Genomic DNA, 18828 nt, shown 5'->3' on the forward strand with positions numbered 1-18828 from the left:
AGCTCTTTTAACTTAATTTAACCTGTTTCTAGTCATCTACATTTTGCTTTAGGGTTTTTTACCTTTCTTTCATTTTGTATGTCCTACTTTCCTGCTTCCTCCGTGTCTGGCTGGCCTTTGGCTTCTCCCTGGGGTCTCTTTTTTCTTTCTTCTCCCGAGCCTAAATTCTTCCTCCTCCTTACTCTCCCTGCTGGGAAGTCCCGCCTATACCTCCTCTTGCTACTGGCTGTTCAGCTTTTTATTAGACCAATCAGATGCCTTAGGCAGGCAAGGTAAAAAAGAAACATATCTTTACATAATTAAACAAATGCAACACTTCTTTACATAGTTAAATATTCTGCAACATAAACAAATGCAACACATCTTTGCATAGTTAAACAAATACTCTGCAACACTGTAATGTAGTTCCTCTCTCTCCTTGCTTTTGTGGTACTAGAGACTAAACTTGGGTCTCAGACATGCCAGGCAAACACTCTATTACTGATTTACAGCCCTAGTCTATTTATAAATATATTTCTAACAGAGACAACTAATAGCTTGACTAATGCAAAAAAGATCTATGCTTTATCACCAACACTTCAAAAAGAAAAAACGAAAAAATTCACTTAACTCTAGGAAGTTAACTAAGTGAAAATTCATAATTTCTCAGAAATAATTAGCACAACAGGTTCATAGAGATAATATAGTAAGAGTCAGAGTCAGAAAATTTATCTTCTTTAAAATAAGGTTGATTATAAACCATTTGATATATGTATACATGAATGTATGTATGCATGGGTGGATGAATAGATTATTGAGAGAGGGTCTTGCTGTATAGTTCAGGCTAACCTGGAATCGTGTGGCCTGGGCTGGCCTCAAACTTGCAAACCTCCTGCTTCAACCTCCCAAGTACTAGGATTACAGTTACGGGGTTACAGGTGTGAGCTACCACACCCAGCTCGGTTTTTTTTTTTTTTTTTTTTTTTTCTCGAGACAGGGTTTCTCTGTGTAGCTTTGTGCCTTTCCTGGATCTCACTCTGTAGACCAGGCTGGCCTTGAACTCACAAAGATCTGCCTGCCTCTGCCTCCCAGTGCTGGGATTAAAGGCATGTGCCACCACCGCCCGGCTTTTTTGGTTACAGCTAGGTTATTTTAAGTGGGTGGTTTTCTCCATTCTTTTGGAGTGTACACATCAAGACAAGAATGGTCTATATATGATCTTCCTTGGTTATTATCACTTTCTTTTTTTATTTATTTATTTATTATGTATACAGCGTGTATGACTGCAGGCCAGAAGAGGGCACCAGATCTCATTACAGATGGTTGTGAGCCACCATGTGGGTGCTGGGGATTGAACTCAAGACCTCTGGGAGAGCAGTCAGTGCTCTTAACCTTTGAGCCATCTCTCCAGCCCCTATTATCACTTTCATTTTTTTATCTTATTTTATTTATTCTTGGTTTTTCAAGACAGGGTTTCTTTGTGTAGCCCTGGCTATTTTGGAACTTGCTCTGTAGACCAGGCTGGCCTCAAACTCAGAACTCAAGAGATTCGCCTGCCTCTGCCTCCTTAGTGTTGGGATTAAAGGTGTGCACCACCACTGGCTAGTATCACTTTTAATACTCTCCATAATCAGAGATGAGGATATAGCTCAGTTGGTATAGTGCTTGTCTTACATGTATAAGGCCCTAGGTTTGATTCCTAATTAAAAAACAACACGGAAAGTGTCCATTATCAAGCTATCATGTTTTAGTTGACATTTACTTCTTTTCTGATTAAAAACAAACAACAATCTAAAAGTGACGTAATAACTAATGTTTCAGTTGTTTGTTTTTAAAGGAAAGGCCTCTCATATAGCCCACATTAGCCTTGAACTGGCCGTTGCAGCCTGGGTGCTCTCAAACTCACAGTGTAGCCAAGGCTGGCCTTGAACTCCTGACCCCCATTCTTCTGTTTCCCAAGTGCTGTGACGACAGGCTCATCCACCAGTCCCAGCTTCCACTCTTTAAAAGGAAGTTTCTTTCACAGCTGTAGCTGCTATTTTCTGACACCCAGCAAAATGACTTTTCAATCATTAAGCACAAAATCTTTTCAGTAGAAAGCTAAGAGCTTTGAAATCTCAGCCAAGAGTCAGGAGGTCTCCTCAGCCTCTTCCAGCTGAGAAAGACACAGGGAATATAACTAGTCCAGTTAAGATCACAGCATAAGAGGACAGGGCGACCTCCCTGCTCATTCTACAGATGGAGTCCACAGTCTCTACCACAGATATTCAAAGAAATGTGGAAAAATCAAAAAGAAAAGATAAGGAAGGGAGGAAGGGAGGGAGGGACAAGGGAGGGAGGGAGGCAGGGAAAAGCCAACGAGATAGGCTGAGCATTTAACCCAAATCCTTCTCTCCCAGTACTGGTGACACCCTGGTATTCGACATCCCAGCAATAACAGAAAAGAAAATCTTCTTCAGGTCAAAGGGTTTTCTACTTTTCACAGACTCAAATTTCTCACGAGCTGATCAAAGCAGAGTGCAGTGACCCCGCTTAAGTCAGTCCCCTTTGATTCTGTTCCAAGCCAAACACGAGGACAAACACTGTGACCCTGCTTGGCAGAGGATGCTCAACAAGTCACTATCTTCTCTGTGCTTCTGTCCTCTGCTACAGAAGGGAAGGGCACCGCCTCCCAGATTACCGCTGTCATCTGGGTACCCACCACACAGTGAGTCTGCTACTGTCAACCTGCAGCACCCGGCAACATCTCTCAGAGCTGGGAGACTGCAGCATTTCCTTCATGAAATGAGGAAAGTCGGAACAGCTATAATAAAAATCTTTTTTTGTTTTGTTTTTGTTTTTTGAGACAGGGTTTCTCTGTGAAACAGTCCTAGCTGTCCTGGAACTCACTCTGTAGACCAGGCTGGCCTCGAACTCACAGAGATCCATTAGCCTCTGTCCCCCGAGTCCTGGGACTAAAGGCTTGCACCACCTCCTGGCTTGTAATTAAAAATCTTAAAGTGTCAAATAAACTGTGGACATGGTGACTTCCCCAATACTTGGGAGGTAGAAGCAGGAGGCTTTCTCTGAGTTTGAAGCCAACCTGTGCTACCTGGTGAGTTCCAGGCCAACCAGGGATCCCCTGCCCTGAAAACACAGAAAGAACAAAATGAGGTATTTCCCCACACACTGCACCACCTTGGTGAAAATGAAATGGAGTGACCCTAAACTACTCTAGCTAGTCAGAGCCAAGGCTTGCAGCGTGGAACCGATCTTTTCCTTTGCAGGACAGAGCAAGCATAAACGGTTAAAAACTGCAGCAGCTGCCCCGGGATCAGATGTGACTAACATTCTGATTCAATGTTAGAGAAGAATTCAAAGCAGAACACAGCATCATTTACTATCAGCTCTGTCCCCATGTTTAAGTAACTTCTGTCAGAAACCTCGGCGACGCAGATCTCAGCAAGCAGGCTGTGATGCACTCTAGTTAGGACGCACATTCCACAAATCAACACACACATATTCACAAGTCTATTGGGAAATTACTACCAAGACCAACCAGTAACTTCACACCAAAACCATATTCTTAGAATCCATATCCTTAAAACCAATTTCAGCAAAATAGGGAAAAAAATCTTAAGGAAAAATAAATTTGGAACTAAAGTTGTGGTGGGGAGAAGATGTTTGATTCTTCGAATTTAAGCGCACTGCTAGAAGACTAATCTAGGAAGGACCTTCTCTCGTTGCTTGTAAGGTCCGGTGCTGGTGCTGCTGGTGTGTGTATGTGTTAGTGGAACTGTCAATTCACTGTGACCCTACATCCTACAGCAGTGTGCCTCCCTGAAAGCAAGGAGCCTGTAACACAGGTAAACAAGCCATCCCATTTGAAACAACACAGTCACACAGAGCAAATCTGAGTAGGCTCGAGGAAGGCAGCAAGACCAGCAGATGCCAGCACCCAGATCTAAACCCCCACTGGAGGTCCACTGACCTTCTGATGGTTTGTGACTTCGTCCCGTGTCCTCCCCAGTTCCTCGGCAAGTTTGACGTTCTCTTCTTGCAGTGCTGAAAGCTGCTGGGACTTCTCGGCGGCTGCCTGCTTTAGGGTTTCTCTGCAAGGACAGTGAGTGCAGGGTTACCATAGAAACAAGACAAGCAAGGAAACTGTGGGAGACAACAGCTCCACAGCACTGGGGAAAACAGATCTGGGTCACGTGCCTCATAAGATCTATAATAGCAAGGGACCGCCTTAGCTACATGAAGGAGGGGTCACGTTTTAACCTCTCAAAAAGAGATTGGCTGACCACAATTATGACATTTTAAAATACGCAACAAACACTATCTCTAAAAACCACCCACACCCCACACAAAAGCAAATTTTGCTATAAAATAGGTGACAAATGACGTGACCAGTATAGCCTTCATCTTTAGGAACATTTCCGTTAGATAATTATACTAAAACCCACTATGGTGACAGTGATTTAATGGACTGCCAAGGCACTTCGTTCAGGAGGTGCAGATCTTTTCATCTATTTCTCTCTTGCTGAAATAAAAAGCCAGTGGTCCCATTTACCAGTGTCCATCAGAGTCAGGTGCTGCTGTGAATCCAAGTATATTTTTAGGACAATGGAAAGTGAAATGCCCAAAGGAATTTTTTTCTAAGTAAATAGTAGTTATTTGATGGTATTCTTTCTACAATGCTAACTGTTAACTAAAAGAAGCAAATAAAAACATAACACAGCCTGCCAGCTAACGCATATCATAAATGCTAACACAATAAGGTAGACATTATTAGGCATTTTCTCATTATTAAAATTAACCTAAACATACATTCTGAACTATTATCTTTTACATATGGCTATTCAAAATATTTTTACTTCCTCACTAGATCCTAGTTTTATGCCATAGAAGGTTTTGAAGCAATTCTGAGTTTTAAGTAGGTCTATGCTGGGTAAACTCTTCTTAGCAAGCTGTCAGACGTGGCTGGATTCCGAATCCAGTCATCTGGGTATGAATCCATTTGCTGATGCATGAGTGCATCTATTTTTAACTGCAATTGTCTAATGGGTGGCAGCGCTTGGCATCTTCAGTTTTCTCAATTTTTAATTCTCCACCTATCTATACAATACATACTCTATGATGACCTCATGAAGATTTAGGAGAATAAATCTACACAGAAATTCTCTTGGCACACTAAATTAAAATTTTACAAAGATGTGTATTTAGTAAGGACAGAAAAACTGAGAAAGAACATTCAAATTGTGAATCTATTAACCCATCTACCCACTAGCGTATATAGGCAAAGTCAGTTAGCTTGTGTCAACGTGACACAAACCTTGACATGCCTGGGAAGAGGGGAACCCAACAGAGAAACTGCCCCCATCAGAGTGGCCTAGGGCATGTCTGTGGGACATTTTATTAATGGCTGACTGATGTAGGGGTGGCAGCCGGCCATGGGCAGCACTATCCCTTGGCAGGTGATCATCCGCTGTGTAAGGAAGGGAGCTGAGCCTGAGTCTGAGTGGGAGCCAGTAAGCAGCGTTCCTCATTGCTCTCTGTTTGGGTTCCTGCCTCGGGTTCCTGCTCTGGCTTCCCTCAATGACAGACTGTAACCTATAAGCCAAATAAACCTTTCTTCCCCAAGTTGCTTTTGGTTGTGGTATTCATCACAGCAACAGGAAGGTAAACTAAGACACAGACACACACACAGACACACACACACAGATTGCCCCACTCCCCACATAACAAGTTCACTGCTGGCTAAAGTCCATTAACACTGACAAATCGGAAGATTTTACTTATGATGAAACCATCATAAACTACTGTATTTCTCAGGTTGTCACTGACTTCATAGGAACTTTTTTATTAGCCAGGCAGTGGTGGTCCACACCTTCAATCCCAGCACTCTAGAGGCAGAGACGGGTAGATCTCTGCGAGTTCTAGGCCGGCCTGGTCTACAGAGTGAGTATCAGGTCAGACAGGGCTGTTACACAGAGAAACCCTGTCTTGAGGGGGTTGGGGGAAGAAAAAGGACTGTTTATTGATACAGTCTTGCTATGTTTCGAAAGCTGGCCTTGACCTTGAAATCTTCCTGCCTTGGCCTCCAGTGTGCTGGAACTACAGACACACAACCACACCTGGCCGTCAACACTGATATCTGTGCTCCTCTTCTGCCTATTTAAAACTTTCTCATCACAGAGACACAAAGTTCTGGTTGTACAAAGTTTTTGAAAACACTGTTTTAAGGAAAGTACAGTGAGGTTGGGTGTAGTGATCCCAGCACTCAGGAGACTGAGGAAGGTGGATCTCTGCAAGCCTGAGGCCAGTCTGATCTACATAGCAAGCTCTAGGACAGTCAGGGCTAGAGAGTGATCTTGTCTCAAAACGCAAACACAAAACAAACGAGCATTCTGTGGGCTGGTGGTGTGGCTCGGTGGTACAGCACTTGCTTAGTAACACCCTCTTAAAAAAAAGAACTCACAGTGAAAAACTTCAAGCAAGAAACCAAAGTTATTTTTAAAACGGCTACTAGGGCTCAGCAGGTAAAGACCTTGCCACATAAGCCTGATAACTCAAAGTTCAATCCCCAGGACTCAGGTAAAGATGAAGAAGAGAAGCAACTCCACAGAGCTGGGCTCCATCTCACACACCACAAGAAACAAGTAAAGATTTCTAACAACTTTGTGTGTGTGTTCACAGGTACATACGCAAGTGTGTGCATACACACATGAGGCCAGAGGCCCACACTGGATGACTTCTTTATAAGACAGTTCTCTCACTGAGCCAGATTAGCTAGACGGCACCAGCAAGTCCCCGGAATCTTCCTCCCGCTGCCTCCCAGCCCCGAGCAGCACTACAGGTGTGCAGCAGTCAGTTCCAGCTTCTACACGGGTACGAGGCGTCCAAGTCAGCCCTCATGCGTGCACAGCAGCCACTTCACCACGCAGCCCTCTCCCGGCCACTTAACCCATTTTAAAGCTACTTTTCCGTTTACAGGACAAGACAGAAAATACTCGCTAGCTTTAAGGTGAGAGACAAAATAAACACTGTTGACACTGACTTACATTTTACTCCTCAATGTATTTATTTTGGTTTTCCAAGACAGGTTATTAAGTTAAATTCAGTCTAGATCTCTTACTAAACCAGCTATGCAGAGATAACAGCCTGTTTCGTCACTTCTAAGATACAAAGTCCCACAGCAATGGAAGCCACTTCATTGTTGCTCTCCCTGAAATTAAGAGCTGGCTAACCAAAGTCAAGGGTTCTCTTGAAGCAACGCTAGCGCTAGCGGGAACATGGAGGGAAGACTACTGCCTCACAAGTGCAGGTTTCCAGTTGTCGGGGCAGTGGCCACGGGAGGGAGGGAGGGAGCTCGGTCAGACGGCTGCTGCCGCCCCGCTGGCACCAGTTTCTCTAGGCAGCACAATTCTATCAGGAGAGGACAAACACCACAGCTCTGGAGCACACGGGACCACTGTGCGCTTGTCAAGACGCACCCATGCACGCACGCACGCACGCACGCACGCACATGCAAGCAGCTGCTTATTCTCTAGCTTTAGGCAGTGAAGAATCAACTAAGGAACGCAAAACACCCCGAGAAGTACTGTTCCCATCACACTGTCCTCTGAAGCAGATGTCCTTGTCTTGAAGTGTGGCCAAGTCACAGGCCAGGGCTTTTCACCAGCTCCCCAGGCCTCCTTCCACTGGTTTCTATGAAGAGCTAAGATCTAGCTGTGGGGTGCCTTGTCACGACAGGAAGGGGGAATTTCCTCAGGCCTGGTGGGCAGAGAATCTAAAGCAGCCCTGGCACAGGACTGCTCCTCTCTGTCTCAGCAACTTCCCCGGGCAGGATCAGAAGAAAGACAGGCTTCCGTTGCTGTGGCTGCAGCGGGGATCTCACTGTCTTTTACTCCATCCACAGCCAGGAAGCAAGGCACCAAGACAAACTGGGGGAAGAGGTGAGCCAGGTTCTCACTAGATAGCACAGCTGGCCTGAAACTTAGGGTGGTCCTCCGGCTTCTGTCTCCTGACTTCAGGGGTTACAGGCATGCACCACCACGTCCAGCTATGAGGACAACCTACGCCCACCCTTGCCTGGAGACTCAACACCTCACACATGCTAAGCATGCTCTCTACCCTGCACTGAGCCACTGTTTGTCTGTTTATAAGTACGACCCTGATCCTACACTGAGGTGATCTATTTGTAATCTAAGAAATAAAGCTTGCCTAAAGATCAGAGGACAGAGCCAGGCAGAGTTAGCCACAGAGCACTGGGTGGTGTTGGTGCACATCTTTAATCCCAGCACTCGGGAGTCACCCGTCTTTAATCCCAGCACTCGGGAGTCACCCGTCTTTAATCCCAGCACTCGGGAGTCACCCGTCTTTAATCCCAGCACTCGGGAGTCACCCGTCTTTAATCCCAGCACTCGGGAGTCACCCGTCTTTAATCCCAGCACTCGGGAGTCACCCGTCTTTAATCCCAGCACTCGGGAGTCACCCGTCTTTAATCCCAGCACTCGGGAGTCACCCGTCTTTAATCCCAGCACTCGGGAGTCACCCGTCTTTAATCCCAGCACTCGGGAGTCACCCGTCTTTAATCCCAGCACTCGGGAGTCACCCGTCTTTAATCCCAGCACTTGGGAGTCAACCGTCTTTAATCCCAGGACTTGAAGGTTGAGACAGGAAGTGAAATGGCTGAGCAGACAAAGGAATATAAGGCAGGAGGGGACAGGAATTAGACCCTTTTGTCTGAGGACTCAGGCATTCAGTCTGAGGATTCATGGAGACAGGATCTTCTCTTTTTGGCTGAGGAGTTGGTGAGGTGAGAAGTGGCTGTGGCTTGTTTCCTCTGATCTTTCAGTATTTACCCCAATATCTGGCTCCAGGTTTTTATGATAAGACCATTTAGGATTCGTGCAACACTGTGTAATAGCTCTGTGTAATAGCTCTGGCTGTCCTAGAACTAATTCTGTAGGCCACGCTGGCCTCGAACTCAGAGATCCACCTGCCTCTGCCTCTGAGTGTTGGGATTAAAGGTGTGTGCCACCACTGCCTGGCAGCTGGCTGCTTCTTGGCCTCTGTGATTTAGCAGGTTTTCACCCCAACATCTGACTCCCAAGTCTTTATTCATAAATAGAACAACAGGTAGAAACAACACTGGAGTTATAGATATGTACCACCATGTTCAGCTTTGTATGTAGATGCTGGGATTTCAACTCAGGTCATCATTTCTCCCACCAAGCACTTGATAAATGGAGCTGTCTCCCAGCCCCTGAATTATTGTTGTTATCTTTCTTTTCTTTTTGAGACAGAGTCTCATTATGTAGTCCTGGCTGTCCTGAAACTTATTATGTTAACCAGGCTGGCCTCCAACTCACAGAGATCTGTCTGCTTCTGCCTCCAAATGGTAGAATTAAGGTGTGAGTCCCCATGCCTGACCCCAAATTGTTATTTTTCAACAAATGCATTTATTTTATTTTATTTTTTGTCTCAGTAATCATTTTCCTATTTGTGCTATTTGTCTCTGGCAGGCTAAAGAAACATGACTCTCCTGGTGACTAATCACAGCTGTACATCTGTAAGTCTGGAGGATGGGATTCTTGGCAACTGCTATGGAGACGAAGGGAAATAATCAAGACATCAGCTGGAGGTCTTCTTACCCGAGTAGCTCAGATCAAACCATTCCTAGGAGAATTTATTTCATTCATTTATTTTGAGACTGGGTCTTGTCTAGCTCTGGCTGACCTGAAACTCACTATGTAGATCATGCTGGCCTCACATTCACAGAGACCCACCTCCACCTTTACCTACTAAATCATCTCAGCAGCCTGCTTCCTGAAAGAGCTTAAAGACCTCTCAGCAGAGGCGATGCATATACTAACTCCCTCCAAGTTTTCAGGCTTTTTTTCAGAGACAATCTCCATATCATGAGTTGGCCTCAATTTCTTATGTAGATGAGGCTGCTCTCAACCTTACTGCCATCCTCCTGCTTCAGAACCCCAAGTGTGGGAATTACAGGTGTGAGCTCCCATACCTAGTGTTGAATCCAAGACTGAGGTCGATGGATAGTATAGTAACAGAAGCTTGGAACTGACACCTTTAATTTTGCTTGAATATCATCTATTTACTAGAATTATAAATGATGTAAAGCCCTGAGGGCAGGAACCACATAATCCTTCTGCACTTCCTTCTTGGCCAAATTGTTCCTGGTGTGAAGGACACACGGACTCACCAGACTAACTGGCTCTGGATCTCTAGGTTCCCAGTGGACATGGTGCAGTTATCAACCGAAAGACCAAAGGAAACCCACACACTAACCATCACTTACAGTGCCATATAAACACCAATCTCTGGCAAATGTAAACAACCAAGCTTGAAAGGCAAGGGCTCAGGTGGTGTCACTGCAGGAAACACAGTCAGCTTGAAGCCAGGCAGTAGGCTGATGGGAAAATCCCAAGAGAAAGTTTTCCAAATTGCTGTCTATGTCAGAAGACTTGATTACTTTATAATCAAGGGATTGGGGATAGAGAGGTGTATGACACTGAAAATCTTGAAAATGATATGCTGGGTTTTTTCATTTTCTTTTCTTTCTTTCTTTCTTTCTTTCTTTCTTTCTTTCTTTCTTTCTTTCTTTTTTCCTTTTTTCTTTTCTTTTGAGACAGGATCTCACTCTATAGCCCAGGCTGACCCGCAATTTACCATGTAGGACAGGCTGGCCTCTAATTCACAACAACCATACTGTCTTAAACTCTCAAGCACTTGGGATTATAGGCATGTACCACCATGTCTGACTTCTTTTCTATCATGAAAAAAAAAAAAAAAAAAAAAGATTTGAAAGATTTATTTTTACTATTTAGTTATTTTTGAGACAAGGCTTCTCTGTGTAACAGCCCTGACTGTCCTGAAACTCACTGTGCGGACCAGGCTGGCCTTGAACTCACAGAAATTCACCTGCCTCAGTCTCCCAAGTGCTGGGATTAAAGGTGTGCACCATCATGCCCGACCTTTGAAGGATTTATTAATAAAAAGACCTTATAGTTCTACGTGTTATGACCAGCTATCCTGTAAACACACAAATTTAACTCTGATACATCGCCATCTATGGGTTTGTGTAGCTTTACAGAGTCACACTCAAACTCCACGTTTCTCCCTTCAGCAACCAGCCCAGTTCCCTTTGATCTTCAGCTTAGCTGTGTTCTAACGGTGGTTACTGAATCTGCTGGTGGAGAATGCATTGTGGGGAACAGATAGACAACTACTTTACAAACCTTTCAAACGCTTTAAAAATAGTGTTGCTTTCCTTTTTAAAACTTAAAATAACTCCCCTCAAAGGAGAAAAACTTACATTTCTTTCTTGAATTCCTCCATTTTTTGAGTCTCTTCATTGAGAAGTTCTTTGGATTTGTTCAGCTCTTCCACATTTCTCAAGTTGTTTTCTTTAAGTGTGTCCAACTTAAAGACAAAGATAAAAAAAATTGATGAATCATTTCATTTTTCAGTGACATGGCTGGATAAATGATTCACAAAAACATGTATTTAAAAATAGATGAAATTAGTCATGTGTAACAAGCTGCAGGGAGAGTCATCTGGAGAAGAGATTACAAATGACAGTCCTGTACACCTGGCCAAAATGTCAAACTAAATTGCTAGTGCATATTAAAACAGAAGCCATCTTTAGTCTTGTGTACTTCTAGCTGTCTGTTTCTTGGTTTCTTGTACAGTCCTCAGTACATGCCACTGAAACTGCCATTCAAAACAATCCGTCTTTAAAACGCAAGAACTAGCCGAGCGGTGGTGGCGCACGCCTTTAATCCCAGCACTCAGATGGCAGAACCAGGTGGATCTCTGTGAGTTTGAGGCCAGCCTGGTCTACAGAGCGAGATCCAGGACAGGCGCAAAGCTACACACACAGAGAAACCCTGTCTCAAACCCCCCCCCCCCAAAAAAAAAAAGAAGAAGAAAAGAAAAAAAAACAAGAACTAGATTGTCAAACAGCGACATTATCCAGGATCAATCTGTAATCAAACAAAAACTCCTTTCCTCCCCCTCACTAATACAGAAGACATTTCCCAATCAATGTCAGTTCTAAACTTACGCAATTCTCCTTACAACACTTATTTGAATCAACCATTTGTCAATTGGGGGAAAGACTGTTATCCATCTGCAATTTCTTGAGGAGGAAGAAGCCATGCAGTGAGACTGAAGGGTGCTCACACATGCTCCATCCCACCATTGTCCTGCACTGTCTTAGCGCCTGCCTGCCCTCTAGTGGAAAAGCCAGGCATTTCATGAGCTGGAGGTGACTGATCAGAGGCTCTGGAGGGTGGCTGGAGTTCTAGGAATGGAGTATCTACCAAGATGGCGCTTGTTCTATCCATTCACCACACAAGGTGTGACCTGGGGCCAGGCTGGCCATCTGGGCTCTATGCCTTTACCTCTTCTAGACAGAGGAGGGAGTTGTCTCCCTTTGTTATGTCACATGCCATCAACCAGAATTCTAGAAAGTACCATGCTAATGTTAACACCACCACCTTCCTCTTAATGATCTTTAACACCCCAGATTTATGAACAAAGGAAATAAAGCATTATAATGGGCCTACTTTGTGGTCTGGCAATAACAGACATGCTGAGGGAGGACATAATACTGCCTGACCCCATCCTCTAGGAAAATCTTTTTTCAGGCTTCTAATTTCAATTTTCATCTGTGTGCACTCTCTGTAAGCTTTTATCTACCCTAATTACCTCAAAATGTCTATTTGGGAAGGTCGTGATCTTTAGCCTTGCATGAGGAGGCCTGGTCTTCATGTAGCTATTCCACCTGGCAGTCTCTTCCTCTGAACAACTTTCTGAATGTTACCTGCCTGTGAAAAGCACCAGAAGCTATATGAAGAGCTTCACATCCCACTTTAGTGAAGCAATTGGCTCTTCAGATAGCAGCTTTTCAGAAAGGATTTTTATGGGCCGAGAAGATGGAAACAGAGCATCAGAGAAAGGTCCAAAGGGAAATGCTTCTTGTAGATAGAACAGAAATAACCTGATGTCACAGTTGTCCCAGCTCTAGAAATGACTCATTCAAGATAACACAAAAGGATGTAAACACTGAACTAGGCCAAGAAAAAGCCTTTTTCAGGGCTGGGGAAATGGAATTTGGTGGCTTGGTTGAGGGGGAAATGTGCAGGATAAAAAGGAAGGATATGACAACTTAGACAGTGTCATTACTAAGTAGTTATCTAAGAACACCACAATATTAGAGCTTCCTTTTCACTTTGGGGGTCGTTCATTTGTTTAGACAGAACCTCACATAGCCCAGGCTACCCTTGAATTCCTAACCCTGCCGCTATCTCCCAATTTCCATGCCTAGTGTCACCTAGTGTAAAGTTTAGTGCTATTAGTAAGTAATGAAGTCATATATCTCAGTCAACATTATCACGGCATGGTGTACACAGATCTCTAACACAGATCAAACTGTTTTAAGTCCACACTTCAAAAGGACACACTCTAAGTTAAGCGACCAAACATTCCATGAAGTTGGTAAGCTGTTCTTTGAACAAATAAACAAAATTACAATCTGATTACTTCGCTCTGCAGTTTTGCATTGGTTTGCTTGGTGTCCTCCAAGAAGGCCAGCGTCTCCGTCTTCTCTTTGGTCATCTGCTCCATGATCTGCATGGCGTCTTCTGCACTCTGAGCAGCCTAAGCACAAGGAGACACAGTGAGGAACCGGAAAGGGCACTCTCTCCTGGCACCGTCAGGGGCATTCGGGAGGCACGGCCGAGGCAGCTCTCAGAGTCTGTGTGGTAAGCAGCACACAGAGGGTGAGAGTCAACACCCCTAAGGCACACAAACCGAGACAGGACGTGTATACTGTGGAGGAGAACAGGGTAGTGGACTCTTCCCAGGGCATCTGTCATGAAGGCAACTCTGAAGCCATCTCCATGTCCTCATATCCCTCTAAACCTACATCCAACTTCCACTGACCAGCATGTGCTCACATCCTGACTTACATTTGACAGACTATTTGGTGAGAATAAGCATACCAATCCTATATAACTGAATGGCTCTTAAATTTATTGGTGTAAGTGTAGAATATTTTTCTGGCTATTTCAATTTGGGGCTTCTGAAAACACTCAATTCAAGCTAAGAATTTTTCGTATAATAATATAAATTATTTGGGCATTATTTAAGGATCAAGTGTTCCATGAGAAGCACTGAATGGGAAAATCTATGAGAGAAATGGAGTAATGAATATAACTGTATCTGTGAATAAAAAAGATGTATATAGGAATACAAATTCTTAGCTACTAAATATCCAAAATAGTCATAAAACTGTTTGAAGACATTTGATGACAATTTCATTTGGTGGGTTTAATAATGTTCATGAGGATTTTATATTATTGTACGTGCTCTACCATCAGCCACAGAGACTTCAGTGGGAGCATCCACCTCCAAATGGACAATAGAAGCCAAATGGCAGGCTGGATTTCAGTGTGTGCACATTCTAATACTGCTCTGAAACCTCCAAGAAACAGTTAACCTTCACAGTTAACAAAGCTTCTCCTTAAACTAAAGGGGAAAATGCATCTTTTTATTCACAGTTTTCAGTCTTTCTGAAATGAGGGGAGACTACCTCAATTAGACATTCAGTAACGAATCAACCATCCCAGCTGTAACGAAAACCTGGACACACACACAGCCGGCTTACTGAGGTAGATTTCCCTCGCCTGCACAAAGAGAAATCACCTAAGCCACTAGTGTTAGTGCAGTTAGTGGGGAGCCTGGGTGCTCAACAGGCGAACCTCTCACTTTACCGTGAATGAATGAAGGGTCTCAAGCTCTCTAATCTTAAGGGTAAGCTTGTTCTTGTCTTTTCTCAAAGCACGGTTTTCACTTTGGGACTCTAGGAGGTTGGCTGAAATGTGGCTGTTGCTCTGGGCCAGCTGACTAATCTCTTTCTGGAGGATGAAGTAGCTTCCCTCCAGCTGTTCCTTCTCCTTCAGGACCTCTTCAGTTCTCAGCATCATTTCTCGTTTCTCGGCCAGGAGGTTCTTGTTGTCCTGAAGCACCTCGTCTCTCTCGGCCACGGCCACTTCGTGGTTCAGCCGGAGGTCATCCAGGATCTTGGTAAGACAGCTGTGTAGCTCCTGTAATTCCAACTTGGACTTGGAAAGGGCGGCAAAGTCACTTTTGAGGGTCTCAATGTTGGCAGCGAGCTGAGCTGTCTCTGCACTCAGGAGCTCCTTTTCCTTAATGATTTCTACCACCTTTTGCTCTGAGTTGGTTTTCTCTTGGACAAGTGTAAAATTCTCTGTCTGCAGCTGCTCAGTACATGCCCTCAAGCCCTGGATCTCCTCCTCCAAGAGCACTATTCTCCCATGGAGCTTGTTGCTGTCAAATAAAGAGGCCTCGTTCTCCTTTGCCCTGGCCTCCTCCTCTAGGATTAACGTCTGCTGGATTTCACGAACCTTCTCGTTTAACTTCTGGCACTCTTCTTGCAGGTTCAAGCCATCCCTCAGCAAGATGTCCTTCTCAGAGCAGCAAGCCTTCAGCTCGGCGGTCAAGTTCTCCTTGGCCTGCATCACGCTAGTGTGCTCTTTCTCAAGACTCTTTTTGGCATCCTGAGCCTCTTTCAGCAACAAGGAGAGGTCGCACTTGCTGCTCGCCAGCTCCTGGTTTTCCTTCTTTCTTTCCTGGAGCTCTTTCTTCAGAGCGTCGATATTATTGAGCAGCCTCATCTTCTCCTGCACGGCTACTCGTCTGTTGGAAGCCTCTTGCTCACACTTCCTCTTAAGATCTCCTATGGTTTTCATAGAATTTTCCCTCTCAGCAAGTAACTCTCCATTTTGCATCTCTAGTGCTGACTTTTCTTTCAAGAGGCTATCCTGCTGCTTTTTGAGCCTAGCGATCTTCTGGCAAGCCACCTCCTTCTCAGAAGTTAAGTACGAGACCTTCTCGTTTAGACTCATCTCCAGATGTGTGGCCTCTTCTGAGTGCTTATTGAGTTTTTCAGTGATGGTTCTATTTTCATTTAACAGTTCCTCTTTCTCCACCAGGAGCTTCCTCTCGGAGGCTGCCAAGCTCTCCTTCTCGTGGAGAAGCTGGATACACTCCGAGTCGGTGATTGCCCGACAGGTCTTAATCTCTTCCAGGAGCTTTGTGAGGCCCGCGTTGGTGGTCTGGAGCTGCCGCGTGTCCAGCTCTGCCTTCCTCAGCGCTTTGTTGGCACAGTCCAGCTGCGTGCGCAGGGTCTCTGCCTCCGTGCTGAGCAGCTGTTTGATCTGGAGGGTGGCCTCCAGGCTGGCGCTCAGCTTCTCCTGGCCCTGGCGCAGCGTGTCCTTCTCAAACTGCAGGTCTCTGTTGTTCTGGAGGAGGTTCTCCCGCTCTGCCTTTAGGGTGAGGCAGGTGTTATCGAGGCTTATCTGCTTCTCCGCGGCTGACTTCTTCTCAGTCGTGAGCTCCTCAATCTCCTGGACCAAGGTCTTCTGGTCCTTGACAAGCTCCTCGTAAGCGCTCTGAAGTTTCTGAATGACGTCGTCTTTGTCTTTGGACAAGAACATGTTCTCAGCAGTGAGCTTCTTGACCTGCCCCTCCAGGTGCTCCTTCTCCGCCCGGGCCTTCTCCGACATGGCCATCAGCTTATCCTTGCAGAAGCGGAGCTCCTCGATCAGCACCTGCATGCTCACCTTGGAGGCTTCCAGGGCGTCCTTCTCCATGTGCACCTTCAGGAGCTCTTCCTGCGTCACACTGACCTCCTTCAGCAGCCTCTCTCTCTCCACCACCAGGGACTCTTTCTCCCGATGCTCCTGCTGATACCGCTTTTCGGCAGCCTGCTTCCCTTCCGAGGCCTTCTCCTTCTCTAAATGGAGGGTTTCATTGACTGCCCACAGTTTCTGCTGGTCTTCCTGAAGCAGAGTTAGCTTGGTCTCCACTTCTACAAGCTTTGACAAAAGCGAACCTTTCTCTAACTGTAAAGCATTTGCCTCCTGCACAAGAAGCTGCTTCTCTGATTTCAGACCCCTCAGCTCTTCTGACATGACTTCAATCTCTTTTTTGGCTGATGTTAACAAATAAGTTAGCGACTACAGGGACAAAAGATGGAAAGAATGGAACAAAATGAAATCCAGCAGACAAACGCAAGCCCAAATAACTTAATGCGGCCTAAGCCAGGCAAATTTAGAATTCTCTACAATAAGCTTCATAGAAACTATCTGAATAACAAAGGGATAAAAACTAAAAAAGCATGGGATAAAACGATAATACAAAGCAAAATTAACTGCAAAGTGTCTACTGGCTTTTTCTCTTTGAAATGATGTGTGACATCATTTCTGTTTGGTTTTCATACTAGGGATAAGACCTTCCTACAGTTCTGTCCAATTATTTCTATGTCAGAAAAGAGTCATAGAAGAACTTTCAAAAGTATAATTCAGAGGCGGGCAGTGGTGGCCTACACCTTTAATCCCAGCACTCGGGAGACAGAGGCAGGCGAATCTCTGTGAGTTCGAGGCCAGCCTGGTCTACAGAGTGAGTTCCAGGACAGGCACCAAAGCTACACAGAGAAACCCTGTCTCGATAAAGCAAAAAAATAAATAAATAAAATAACATAAAAGTGTAAGTCAGGGGCAAAAGCAAGTCAGGTGGGTATATTTTAATCAAAATGAGAGGTAGCAAGAGAAACTCTTAGTATTTAAGCCCTTCCTTAATAGGAAGGGGAGGCAACAGGCTAAAAGTGTCAGTCCCAGTATCATATATATGTTACTCAAATGCAGACTAATTTCTAGGTTTGGCTGGCTACAACGAAATGTTTTTTAAATGTACTATTTATAAGATAAATTAATGATGTCTATATTGGTACTACCCAGAATCTTCTGTGATGAAATGAATATTAACATTATTCATGCTCCTGTACATGGTAGGCATGTGACCAGTGAGCTCTTGAAATGCACTGAATGCATTGAGAGAGCTGGATTTTCTGCTGTACAAATTTAACTTTACACAGCCTCACCTAGATACTGGCTACCGGAAGAGACACCAGAGTTTTGGGTCACTGGCTTGCTTGCTCTGTGCCCTCCTGAAGTAAGGCAAGAACCTTACAGACTGCATACATAAACTTCCTTAGGTCTCATCAGCCTCTCCAGAGTTTCTAACTCACTGAAATCCAACATCCAGATAACAAATTTGGAGGAGGAATAATCCTGGTATTTTAACCAAAGGGTGGTTTTTTGTTTTTTGTTTTTTTGTTTTTTGGTTTTTTGGTTTTTTGGTTTTACCGAGACAGGGTTTCTCTGTGTAGTTTTGGTGCCTGTCCTGGATCTCGCTCTGTAGCCCAGACTGGCCTCAAACTCACAGAGATCCGCCTGGCTCTGCCTCCCGAGTGCTGCGATTAAAGGCGTGCGCCACCGCCTGGACAAAAGGCTTTTACAGAAAACGACCGAAGTCAGCGTAGCTTTCCACAAGCCACTAGAACGCTGTGGTGTGGTCTACAAACCTGAAGTTGAGACACAGGGGACCTTAAACGTGGCAATCACAGCCACCACTCAATGGTGTATCAAGCTGGGGTGTTTGTGAGGACAGAGGGTACAGGAGAAGCTCTGACAGCATGCAGAAGAGAGGAAACTGCACCCACTACACCTGACAGGTACTACATCATGGCTCTCCTATGAACAGAAGGTACTGTGAGCTTTATGCTGCTATTCTGTTTCAGTCCTGGGATTTGATACTAGGGCAGGGTGGGTTGGTACTCTACAACTAATCCACATCCCTACCCTAACAAGAGGTTTTTAATAGTATCAAGTTCGCTTTCATAATTTCTTTCTAGTAAACTCATACATAAACATTTCTCTGATGCATTAAAAATAAACATTTACGGGGCTGGAG

The 18828-nt window shown here is 44.7% G+C and overlaps 1 protein-coding gene across 1 annotated transcript in view; it reads right to left on the reverse strand.

Annotated features, from left to right (window-relative positions):
- The window catches only part of Clip1 (CAP-Gly domain containing linker protein 1), a 90909-nt gene that overhangs the window by 22720 nt on the left and 49361 nt on the right, over positions 1 to 18828 (reverse strand). The window contains exons 17-20 of the mRNA XM_059249635.1: positions 14766 to 17033; positions 13534 to 13650; positions 11303 to 11409; positions 3950 to 4070 (exon numbers count right to left, since the gene is read on the reverse strand). Of these exons, the coding sequence (XP_059105618.1) occupies positions 3950 to 4070; positions 11303 to 11409; positions 13534 to 13650; positions 14766 to 17033 (2613 nt within the window). The remainder of the gene's footprint in view (positions 1 to 3949; positions 4071 to 11302; positions 11410 to 13533; positions 13651 to 14765; positions 17034 to 18828) is intronic.

This window comes from Peromyscus eremicus, chromosome 23 (genome assembly GCF_949786415.1).
Source record: "Peromyscus eremicus chromosome 23, PerEre_H2_v1, whole genome shotgun sequence".
Taxonomy (NCBI): domain Eukaryota; kingdom Metazoa; phylum Chordata; class Mammalia; order Rodentia; family Cricetidae; genus Peromyscus; species Peromyscus eremicus.